The sequence below is a fragment of the Sciurus carolinensis genome, chromosome 7, assembly GCF_902686445.1.
Source record: "Sciurus carolinensis chromosome 7, mSciCar1.2, whole genome shotgun sequence".
Lineage (NCBI taxonomy): Eukaryota > Metazoa > Chordata > Mammalia > Rodentia > Sciuridae > Sciurus > Sciurus carolinensis.
This window is the reverse complement of record NC_062219.1, coordinates 9,650,417-9,663,007: the sequence shown is the minus strand read 5'-3', so window position 1 is coordinate 9,663,007 and position 12,591 is coordinate 9,650,417. Positions and strand designations below refer to the sequence as shown.

General features: G+C 41.6%; 1 protein-coding gene across 2 annotated transcripts in view; it reads left to right on the top strand.

The window, feature by feature from the left end:
• Positions 1 to 12,591, top strand: part of Snx9 (sorting nexin 9) — a 92,884-nt gene that overhangs the window by 62,368 nt on the left and 17,925 nt on the right. For both annotated transcript variants that reach the window (XM_047557968.1, XM_047557969.1), the window contains 3 exons: positions 5,513 to 5,597; positions 8,779 to 8,904; positions 9,021 to 9,138. In XM_047557968.1, coding sequence (XP_047413924.1) covers positions 5,513 to 5,597; positions 8,779 to 8,904; positions 9,021 to 9,138 — 329 coding nt within the window. The remainder of the gene's footprint in view (positions 1 to 5,512; positions 5,598 to 8,778; positions 8,905 to 9,020; positions 9,139 to 12,591) is intronic.

Here is a 12,591-nt window from a genome sequence, read left to right as displayed (position 1 = left end):
AATAACTGACCATGTGCCAGGCATTATACAAAACCATTTGTATGTATTTTCATGCCCCTTTGTGGCACATGTAGTCCCTGTCTTTCTGTGGGGAAGATTGAAGGCCAGGGAGGTCAGGTAATGCTCAGGCTCACACAGGTGGCAAGTGCTCTAGCCAGGATTCCAGGCCATCAATACCCAAAGCACATACTCTCAGACTACAATGAATGTGTTCCTGAGATCTTTTTTCACTTAGAGTTCTCTTAGATAAATAAAAAATGATTTTTTTTAATAATACTTGCAGTCTTACTGCTTAACAAGAATGCATGTTGGAAAGAGTGAATATGGAGTTAGCACTGTAAGAGTTTTGGTAGATAGTTCTACTAAGTCTGTAGTTTACAGTAGTGTGACTTGAAGAACATAAAATGTATGTCATCCCTAAGAACCTTCAGGTACTCTTCTTTAGGCACTCTTGTTTAAAATAGCTTGTTTTCTAAAATTACTAATACTTTTTTCAGTGTTCCAAGTCCATGATTCAAAGTAGTTATCAAAGACCATTCATCCGATTTAGAGGCAAACCAGTAAGGCTCGCTTCTGATTTCTCTATTCAGACACTAAAATCAAGGAGGGCCTAGAATGAGATATTCCAAACTCTAGAAGAAAACATCTGCCATCCAAAGTTACTATACCCAGCAAAGCTAGTAGCAAATCCAAGGGGGAAACAAAAACTTTCCATGACAAGAATAAACTAAAAGAATTAATGAGGACTGGGGTTGTGGCTCAGTGGTAGGACACTCCTAGCATGCATGAGGCCCTGGGTTCAATCCACAACACCACAAAAAATAAAATAAAGGTATTGTGTCCACCTACAATTAAAAAATATATATATTAAAAAAAAATTCATGAGCACCAAGCCAGTACAAGCCAGTACAAGGAATATTCAAAGATTAACTGCACACAGAGGAACTAAAGAACAATTCCCCAAGCTCCCAAGCCGAGAAAGTTCAATAGAAGGGGTAATCCACTAAATGAGAATCCAGACAGGATTAAATATAGCAAAAAGTCAAAATGGCAAGAAACCACAAACATATCTATACTAATACTGAATGTTAACAGTCTCAACTCCCCAATTAAAAGACATAAATTAGCAGAATGGATCAAAAAATAAGATCCAACTATATGCTATTTACAAGAGACTCATCTTTAGGCAAAGACACCCACAGGCTGAAGGTAAAAGAATGGAAAAAAATATTCCATGCACATGGACCCTGAAAACAAGCATGAGTAGCTATTCTCAGATCTGTCAAAGCAGATTTCAAGCAAAAATGAATCAGAAAGAAACAAACAAGGCCACTACATTCTGGTAAAGAATTCAATAAGAAGACATAACAATAGTAAACATTTATGTCCCCAATGTCAACATACCCAATTACATTAAAAAATTGCTGCATGACATTAGATCCCAGATAGACCCCAACACAAAAATACTGGCTGATTTCAATACACCCTTATCACCAATAGACAAGTCATCAAAATAATGAATAAAGATATCTCCAACTTAAATAATACTACAAATCAAATGGACCTAACAGACATCTACAGAGCATTCTACCCCATAACAACTGAATTTACCCTCTTAGCAGTGTGTGGAATTTTTTCCAAAATTGATCATATTCTCCACCACAAAGCAAATCTTGGCAAATACAAAAAACATCAATATAATCCCATGTATCCTATCAGACCATAATGGAATGAAACTAGAAATGAACAGCAAATAATAGAAACCACAAAAAACACATGGAGATTGAAAAATACTCTCTTTAAGAATAGATCAAAGGAACGGTGTGGTGGCACACACTTGTAGTCCCAGTGACTCAGGAAGCTAAGACAGGAGGATTACAAGTTCAAAGCCAGCCTCAGCAATTTTAGCAAGACCTTAAGCAACTTAGTGAGACCCTGTCTCAAAATAAAACATTAAAAGGGCTGGGGATGTCCTTGGTACCCCAAAAAAAAAAAAAAAAATTGGTAGATAGATGAAAGAAAGAAGAAATGAGATCAGAAATAAATTATTAGAACCTAATGAGAACAGAGATACAACATATCAAAATCTCTGGGACAGTATGAAATCAGTTCTGAGAGGAAAATGTATAGCACTGAGTGCCTACATTTAAAAAATAGATAGTGAATGAATAAGCTTACGCTCAACTGCAAGACCTTAGAAAAAGAAAAAGCTAACTCCAAAACCAACAGAAGACAGGAAAAATTAAGATCAGAGCCAAAAATCAATGAAATTGAGAATAAGAAGACAACATATAGGATTAATGTAATAAGAGTTGGTTCTTTGAAAAGGCAAATAAGATTAACAAACTCAGCCCAACTAACCCAAAGAAAAAGAGAGAAGACCCAAATCAACAAGATCAAAGATGGAAAAGGAGATATCACCACAAACCATTTTGAAATCTGGAGGATTATCAGAACCTATTTTGAAAATTTTTACTCCAGTAAACTGGAAAATGTAGAATTGACAAATCTTTAGACACAGGTTACCTGTCCAAATTGAATCAGAAAGATACAGAAAATCTAAATAGACCAATATCAAGTAATGAAATTAGAACAACAATGAAAAGCCTTCCAAAAAAGAAAAGCCCAGGACCAGATGGATTCTCAGCTGAGTTCTACAGACCTTTAAAGAAGAACTAACACCAGTCTTTCTCATATTATTCCATGAAATTGAAAGGGAGGGAACACTCCCAAATATATTCTAAGAAGCCAGTATGACCCTGATTCCAAAACTGCACAAATATGCATCAAGGAAAGAAAACCACCGACCAATATTCCTGATGAACATAGATGCAAAAATTCTTAATAAAATATACCATGATCAAGTGTATTTTGCATTCCAGGGATGAAGATTGGTTCAAATATATTAAAAAAAAAGTTCAGCTCTAGCCATCAGGGAAATGCACATCAAAACTGCATTGAAATTTCATCTCACTCCAGTCAGAGTGGCAAGGATGAAGAATACAAACTAATAAATGCTGGTGAGGTTATGGAGGAAAAGATACACTTGTATACTGTTGGTGAGACTGTAGACTAGTACAACCACTAGTCCTCAAAAAACTGGGGATGGGCCTGGGGCAGAGCGTTTGCCTACCATATGTGAGGCACTGGGTTCAATCCTCCGCACCGTGTAAAAAAGAACAAATAAAATAAAGGCATGTTGTCCATCAAAACTACAAAAAAATAAAAATAAAAACCTGAAGATGGAACCACCAAATGATCCAGTCATCCCACTCCTTGGCATTTTCCCAAAAAATCTAGAGTCAGCATACGACAGCAGTACAGCCACATCAGTGTTTATAGCAGCACAACTCAAAATAGCCAAATTATGAAATCAACCCAGGTGCCCATCAACAGATGAATGGATCAAGTAATTGTGGGGAGTGTTTGTGCATGTATATATATGTGTACACATATACACATTACACACACAGTGGAGTTCTACTCAGCCATAAAAAAAAAAAAAATGAAATTATGGCATTTGCCAGTAAATAAATGGAAATGGAGAATACTATGCTGAGTGAAATAAGCCAAACTCAGAAACTCAAAGTTGGAATGTTTTCTTTCATATGTGGAAGCTACAGTAAAATAAAGGAAAGGGAGAGGGAAAGACAGGATATCATAAAGATGAAGGGAAGATCAGTAATGTAGAAGGAGGTGATCAAGAGACAGTGAAGTGACGGGAAAGGGGAGGCCATGCAGAGTGGATTCTTAAAAAGTCATGTTATGTGCATATATAAATATACCAGAGGGAACCTCACCTTTAAGTGTAAGTGAAAAGAGCCAATCTAATATAAATAAATAGACAAGCAAAAGGAAGTTTAGTAGCGGAAGAAGAGCTGTGAGGGAAGAGAGGACAGAGGGAAAAGCAGTAGGGAAAAGAGGGGATCATGAGCTGAAATTGAATTCCATGCATGTGTGAGTTGTCAGGACGAGCCCAACTACATTGTGTAACTGTAAAGCCCTATTAAAAAAAAGTTCAGCTACAAATGGAAAAGAACTGAAAACGTAATACTTGGCTTTTATTTAGAGCCAAGGTCTAGTAGAGGCCGACACATCCACAGAGTCCATTGAAATCACATCAGGGATTAACTAGGATCCCTTCCACCTCTCCCTCCAGTTTCTTCCATTATGTATTTTCATGGTCAGGTGCATACATAATAAATTCAATCATTCTTTACTACCATATCATGTTTTTAGATTTAAATTTGAAGTTCTCAGTATGGTCAATAGTGATGTCTGTTTCTCTCAGTTATTCTTTAAACCTTAATATAGTGCTTGAATCCCATTTAAATGTAATTTGTCTCTTGGATCGATTTTGAAAAGCAGAGACTAAGAAAAACCAGTGGCCATGTTTCCTAACCAGTGTGTGAGCCGGGCTCTGGTGCCCTGTCCTGCCCTGCTGTGCACTGGCTCTCAAACTTTGAGTTTGAGGACCTGTTTGAACTTCAGTTTCCTCATCTCTGAAGCAAAGAGGTTGGCTTTAATTAAGCATTCTTTCTGCTCTGAAATAGCATTCCAGGTTGAAACGAAACTAGAGCAGTCCTGATGTAACCCTGTTCCTCTCAGGCTTCTTTCTCTCTCATGTGCTGGGAATAATTGAAGCCATATGCTTTTTGATTTAACGGAACAGTTGTGAACTTTTTTTTAATGTATTTACAGCTTTTCAGTAATTCATTTTATTGTCAGCTGTGTTTGAATCATGGAATATTAACCTTATATTAAAATATACTACGTTGCTATAACTGGAAGTACATAGTTAATGCCAGAACTTTGCCATGGTCCATAAGAATACTAAAAACATGATGTGCTGTGTGCACTTAGCTCACTCACTATCTGGTCAGGGAGTTGTTGTTGTGTCTGATCCCAGAAAAGCAGAAGTCCTTTAATGGACCGTGTTGGTCTGCTAGTTCAGGACTTGTTCAAGTTCTGGAAATACAAATACTTTCTCCAAAGTACCTCTAGTCTGCTAGAATATGTAAATGGACAATGGCAGTAAGTGGGATAAATTGTATAGGAGGCATATACTCAGAATGCTGAGGAAGCGGAGTGAGAGTCCTGGCTCTTCACACAGCCCTTAATTCCCTTACCACCCGAGAAGGTGGGTTTGCTCTGTGCCATGCCTCACCAGGAACACCACCCAGTGCTGGAGCTGCAGTTCACACACAGAGCAACCCAGCTGGAGACTCCTCTTTCAAGTCTTCCCTTCACCGTGTTGGTGATGGATGGTTTCAGATCCAGTGAGGCAAATATAGAACCCATGAATATCACACCTTCTGAAATCAGACTTCTCTGGAGCTTAATTAAACGACTAGCTGGCCATTGAACACTTTTATTTACCACACTCTTCAGTTCCGGTGCATGTGAAAGACAGAACAAAGTTAAAGCTGGGGTGTTGGGGAAACATGGGGAGACTGGGAGAATTTCTGTGAGGAAAAGCATCAAGACTCACAGCACTTATCTTCATGATTAGATTTCCTGGATTTGCAAAACCTGGAATGGAACAGTATTTGTTGGCCAAGCAACTAGCAAAACCCAAAGAGAAAATTCCCATCATTGTAAGTTTGTTTATTTTGTTTGTTTGCTTTGTTTCTAATTAAGATCTTTCATAATGCCTTAAAGCTAAGAGGGTTATTAGTCTTCTCAAAAGTAGTTTTAAACACATTTCATGTCCCAAATAATTGATGATATCTTAGTATTGTAGGAGTACTAAAGATATTTAGCATAAATTAATGCCTGTTATTATCCAAATATTATTTTTAACTTTCAAATTATTGATATTGAAGCAGCACTCATATGCATGTTCTTTTAGTACCTTTTCTAAAGTGTCTTAAAGTGTATTTTATGTGCTATTTTTCTACTAGTCCTACCTATTCTAGCTAATAAGCTCAGTTCAGCTATTTAGGTTCCACCCTAGAAAGCACAGCATTCTGTCAGAATCGGGTGCTTTTCCCAATATGCTGGTCACAGGGCTTCTTCCAATGGGCCAGCTGTCAGCCAAACAGAGGAACTGGCAAGTGGGAGCTGGGTGCTAATGACACCTTGAAGAATGTCACCTGTCTTAAGAGTACTGCTCATTACTATGCAGTGTGACACAGGCTCTTTGATTTCTTCCCATGTTTTGATCTATGTGTGTTCCCTAATGAAATTCTGGCTGTTTTTTGACCCTATCCACTTAGCCCTGTGACTGAGATGGGGGCGACCTGGGGTGGAATCTCCATGATGCAAACAAGGATGAGGAAACACTGGGCTTGGTCTATAATTTTGGGGTTCTGGACTTGATAAAATTACATTGAACAATCTGATTACTGAATGCTCTAATTACTTGTTCTCACCTCTTTGAAAAGCTTGAAATTCTGGAAACCTCCAGACAAAAGAGCCCCTTTTATCTTTTTCTCTCAAAGCATATTTGGGATAATTATTTACCAAAAGTAGTACTTGGATTAACAATTTGCCTTTTTTGTTTGTGCCAGGCTTAAAAAATATGTATCTATATCTATATCTCTCTATATATTTCCTTATTCTTTTGATTAAATTTAAAACTCCACAGAATTAAGAGCCTGTCTCTGCCCTCACCTTCTTAAAGTGGACTTGGCCTGGGGTAACTATGCTGGGACAGAGTGGAAGGCTGGGGCCAGACCTCATGAGTTCAAGGTGGAGCTAGGCCCATGAGCCCCAGAGGCAGTGCTGCCTCTGAGGCCTCTTAGGTGGAAAGGGAAGCTGAGGGGAGCCCTAAAGTCTTCAGGAAGCCAGGAGAAAGCAGAGACCTGGTTCTCTCCTTGGAGGGTGCAGTAGTAAAATTTGACCCTTCCCACTAGTAAAATATGGCCCTGTGGGCATAGGGACCCTAATCAACCCTGCCCCTCAGTCCCAGTCACAGAGGGAAGTTCGCCAAGGTACCCCCAGTTCCTGCATCCCAGCCCCCTCTGTTTGTTCTCAGAGATCTTCTCTTTAGTCCCTCACTAAACCTCCAGTCCTCGGTCACCTTCCTGACCTAACACCTCTGGGCTTTCATGCTTCATCCTACCTTTCCCTTGATCACCTTGAGAAAGAAAAAGGACTGGATGTCACTCTTCCCCTTAAATCTGCTGGTCTTCACTCAGAAATCTCAACCTGCACAAATCTCTCTTCTTTCAACCCAAAACACATGGTCTGCTCATTTTCTTTTTACTCTTCTTGCCATACTTTTTCTAACTGCAAGATTAAAACCTATTATATAACTTTTTATTCCTCCTTGAGTCTCTGTGTGGATTTCTTTCCTGGAAAGTGTTCCCTTTACATATTGGTTTTTTACCTTATTCCTAGATTATATAATTTAGTATTTTTCAATTCCAAGTCAAGAAGATAATATATCCTCAAGATCAAGGACTCCTGTTCTTTTTTTTTGTAAGGGGGGAGTACCAGGAGTTGAACTCAGGGGCGCTCAACCACTGAGCCACGTCCCCAGCCCTATTTTGTATTTTACTTAGAAACGGTCTCACTGAGTTGCTTAGCACCTTGCCATGCTGAGCCTGGCTTTTCACTCACAAACCTCCTGTCTCAGCCTCCCAAGCCACTGGAATCACAGGCCTGTACCGCCGTGTACGTCAGGATTCCTGTTCTTTATATGTTCCTTGATAAGATCCACTGGTCCCACATTCTGGATCTCAGAAATCTAACAGTTTCTATTCGTTCTGAATGAATGAATGATCCAGAGGCATCATGAAACTGTTGGTCATTCAGGGTGCGATCTCAGGAGCCTGTGTGTGAACCCCAGATCCAAGGTCTTCTGCAACACCTCTCTAGCCTTGCAGTCTTAAACCAGATGCAAACAACCACATTCAGGGCCCCAGACCTGTTGGCACTTAGCAAGGCCTGGCAGAAATGATCCACAGGCTCAAAACTTACATGCCAGTTCTCTGTACCCCACACAGAAGTTAGCCCAGTTCCCTTCCCCAGCCATCCCCAGGTAGAGTGGAAGCCTGAAGAGCCGCACCTGATCATGAACTTCTGCCCCCTGGTCACAGACGGGAAAGGACAGTGGAGAAAGATGGGGGCCTGTCTTTTGGCAAACTTTGCCTAGCAGGTAGAATACCCCGGCACAGGAAGTGAGCCACCCTGTGCTTCTATACGACAGTCCCAAGAGAAAACAGCTGGCCTAATTCTTGCTTTGAGGCACAGAACCCACTGCCAGTAGTAAAGCCATGGAGGTGAGATCCTGGCCAATCCGATTAGCCATTTCTATGGCTTTGAAAGAGCCACTCAGAATGTCATTCACAGATCACTTGCCCAGTTGGAAACTGTTACTAGTCCACCCTGAGATAAGTACAAAAAGTGAGAGTGTTTAGAAAACGTGATGGTAATTTGACATCATTGAGAAATCCAAATGTATAAATTTTTATTTCACAAAACTATTAGTCTGTAATAGATCGAAAATTTTTAAAAACTGGCCTTTCACAAATAGCTTGAGAGAAAGTTGGTCTAGAGAGAGGCACTGTGTCCCAGCCCGTGCTCGCCAGGCTGGGGAGCCAGATTCTCCTCTGTGGGCCAGGCTGCCTACGTGGGAGCAGAAGGGTTTGTCCTAACAAGTGTGTTCTTCAAATGTGACATCTCACGGGAACAGAGACCAGTTATGAACCTTCTTGAAGAGGAGCAAGAATGACCGTGTAGAGGACTAAGAGAATTGTTTACCAATTTGTACCAATTGTATTTACTGTTTTTCCATGTTACAAAATTAACTTTTCCTGGATCATTGTGTAGGTTGGAGATTATGGCCCGATGTGGGTTTATCCTACCTCTACGTTTGACTGTGTGGTAGCTGACCCCAGGAAAGGCTCCAAAATGTATGGTCTGAAGAGCTACATTGAATACCAGTTGACCCCTACTGTAAGTACACGATGTCAGACACCACGGCTCACTCGCTGCCTAGCTGCCTCTTGCTTTTCCCCTTGTTTTCTGTGGTGAACCGTTGGTGACTTTCATCTCTCTCCCTTATTTTGTAGAACACTAATCGGTCTGTAAACCACAGGTATAAGCACTTTGACTGGTTGTATGAACGTCTCCTGGTTAAGTTTGGATCAGCCATTCCGATCCCTTCTCTTCCAGACAAGCAGGTCACAGGTGAGTGTGTGTGTCATGATGAGCACAGGACAAGGGAAAGGACGTGGTCAGGAGGTCCTGTAAGCCAGTGAGGTGGGGTTCCTCTAGAGCAGCAGGGTGCCCACATGTGATTGCAGTAGTTGATACATGTGAAAAGAGACCCTGTGAAAACAGGGATTATTCAGACAGCCTAAAATGAAAATAAAAATGTGTGACCCAAATAATGTAAAGAGGCCATGCAGACCAACTGCGTCGCTTCCCACTGAGGCGTTTGTAACTGATTATTGCCCTTTCCCTTTTCTTGTCGTTGAAAGTGTTCTGCTTCCCCTACCAGTTCCCTCCCCCCAAATTTTTCTGGAAAATAACCACATGCTACCAGGGCATCTTGTGAAGGAGCAGTCAGAAAGGGTTTATTCCCGTGCCGGGAGCTGTCCTTGTTCTCCACTCTTAATCTCCAGCCCTGCTGGAATCTGGGTGTGAGTGCTCAAGGACTCTGCAGCCGTGGCTTATTACACAGGTAGTGGGAAGCTGAGCTTTCCCAGAGGTGAGAGGGCCTTTTTGTAGGCAGCTGGGAAATGCTCAGGAGCGGAGACCAGTGTGCAGGGAGGCCCGAGTGGAGAATGGAGTGAGGTGCTCGGGCTGGGACAGAGCTGTTCCCCTGTAAGCTTTACTTTGTATTTTGCTTAGTTTTAGTTTATGTTCACTTTTCTAGAAATTCTTTGGGGGAGGGTGGAAATTTCAGCTTTTAAAGAAGTTGTTTTTCTTTTTACTTTTTGAAAAACTTTTTTCAAAAGTTTCAGATTGTCACAGCAGAATAGAGAGTAGGGGCTGCCTGCTAGGTGAATGGACACATCCTAGCAGCCCTGCAGGTGACCTGATGGAGGCGCTGGGGTAAAGAGTGGAAGCCGTGGGGAGATCGCAGCTGCCTCCCACACACGGTCCAGAGCCCACCTCCCTGCGCCCAGGCAGACACTCTCTCTTCTTTTTGCCACCTTATTGCTTTCAGTATCAGCTTCCTTTTTTAAAATTCAGATTTCTTTCCATGAAAACATTAGTACTGCTTTCTTCATATTTTTGAATTTCAGTCCGTTCTTGAGTTTTCCGCTCACCTTTGCCCCCTTGGTTGGCACAGCCTGCGCTCCACGGGATTTAATGAGTTCAGAGGCTGTCTCAGGGCTGGGGGACTTTGTGTCTTTTAGGTTTTAATACACTGTTAATTCTGACTCTGATAGTTCAGTGCTACTTAAAGCACCATGGGGTCACCGTTCTTCCATAAGCTTTGTTTTCTTTTGTTTTTTGAAGTACAGGCATGCTGCCAAGTAGGTGGCAGAGAGAAGCAAGAAAGCAAAGTCCCCCACTCTGAAAAAGACCGAGCTTTGACCTGCTAACCAGGATGTGTGCCGAGGAGACGGAGGCACACAGCCACCTTCTCCCCCTTCCCTCTGGTTTGCCTCCTGCCTGTGATTCCCCCAAGGTCATTGTGTGTACAAACTCCCCCTCACTGAACCTCAGGAGAAAAGGAGGAGGAAGCCCCGTAGAGGATGTCAGGACGTTTCTGTGAACTTCGTGATCAATAGCTTTGAAAATTTTATAGTCAACATGTGGTTTTTTGGGAAATGACACTGAATGAATGGGGTTTATTCCTGGATGCCAAACAGTGCAGTGACGCACTCAGTGAAAAGCAAAGTGAGGTTTGTGCAGAGTGGGGTGCAAGTTCCTCCTGCGGGCTTTTTTATTCTTTAATTAATTTGTGGAACCTGATATGAAAGTCTTACCAAGCATAAAATAACATCCAAAAGGCATAGTTTAGAGACAAACCAGCTAGCTATGTCAGAAGAACTTTCACAAGGATGGGGTTTTTCAATAAAATAAAAATCATTAAATTTCAACCACCAGTGAGTTAATCAACTCTTGGGACAGTTCCAGGCCGGCTCTTCATTCGATGATCCCAGACACAGAAGGCACCAGGCTTTCTGCTCTCAGAATTTTATTTTTGTCTTTCAGTGGTTCAGTTTTGCTTATCTTGATGAGGATCCCTTTGTATGTGTTCTACAAATACAAAGTTTATTGAGGTTCATTGAGCTTCTTGGAAGTGTAGATAAAAGTTTTTCATCAAATTTTGGAAGGTTTTTGCCATTATTTCTTCAAATATCTTTTCCACTTCTTTTTCCTCTTCTCCCTCCAGGACTCCTGTGGCAGGTGTTAGGTGTGCTTGATGAGTTCTAAGCCTTGTTCACTTTATTTTTTTTTTTCTTTCTGTTCTTGATCTTAAAGAATTTTTATTGATCCGTCTTCAAATGCCCTGATTCTGTCTCCTGCCATTCTGAATCTGCTGTTGAGCCCTAGAGGGAATTTTTAATTTTAGTTATTGTACTTCCAATTCCACTAATTCCCTATGGTTCTTCTTCTTCTTTTTTTTTTTTTTTAATAATTTCTGTCTCTTTGAGAAGCTGTTTGTTGATTGCTTATCATACTTCTGTTTAATTTTTTTAAAGTTTCCTTTAGTTCTTTGAATATATTTGTAGAAGCTTAATTCAACATCTGAGGACACTTGACAGCTTCTGTTGGCTGCTTTTTCTCTCAATGTGGATTATATCTTGCTGTTTCTGTGAAGAACTCCCAATATTTGTTGAAAACTGGACATTTTGGGGAATATATTTTAGCACCTCTAGATTCTGGTTCTTCTTCCCTGAAGGTTGTTTTTGCTTTGTTAAGTAACTCACTTAGGCTAAGTCTCTGAATTCTGTCTCCCTTTCAGCTTAGTTAATTTTATATGCGGTTATTTTTTTTTTTGCTGTGGATCGAGACCAGGGCCTCCAAGGTGCACACAGCACTCGGCACTGCTCCACCCCCAGCCCTGTGTCATTTTCCAGTCTTCCTTCCTAGAGTTTGCTCGAACCCTGTGATTGATATGACAGAGGTTGTGCTCGACCAACTCATGCCAGTAGGGCTCTGTCCTGCCAGGGTAACTGTGTACAGGGAGAGTACTTTTGGGTCATATTCAGGTTAGCCCTGGCTTTTACTCAGTCCTGGGGTTGCTGGGACTATAAGCGTGTGCTGCTGCGCCAGCTTCCCCAGCCCTTCCGTGACTCTTCACACGTATGCAGCCTCAGGCTGGCCTGATCCAGTCACTGCTGTTTGTGCTTACCTGACCCTGGAATGTGCTCGCCTAGCCATCAGAGCTGTTGGGTCCTTGTTGCTCCCTGTTCCCCCACCTCAGGTTGTCACCGCTGGGCAAGGCATCTTCCACTGCTCCAGAAAGGGGAACCACCTCCCGCCTAACAAGAAGGCCGCAGCTGCCTGTCGCCATGGCTGCTCTGGCCTGGCGTATCTTCAGTCGGGGTGGGAAGGCGCACAGGAGCCGGAAGAGGGGGTACAGCCCCACAATGCCACATGCTTCCCCTGTTCTTGCTGGAAGTTGTTTTTCATGCTTGACAGTTCCCTGACAGCTGTTTCCCTTTGCCTGATCTGCAG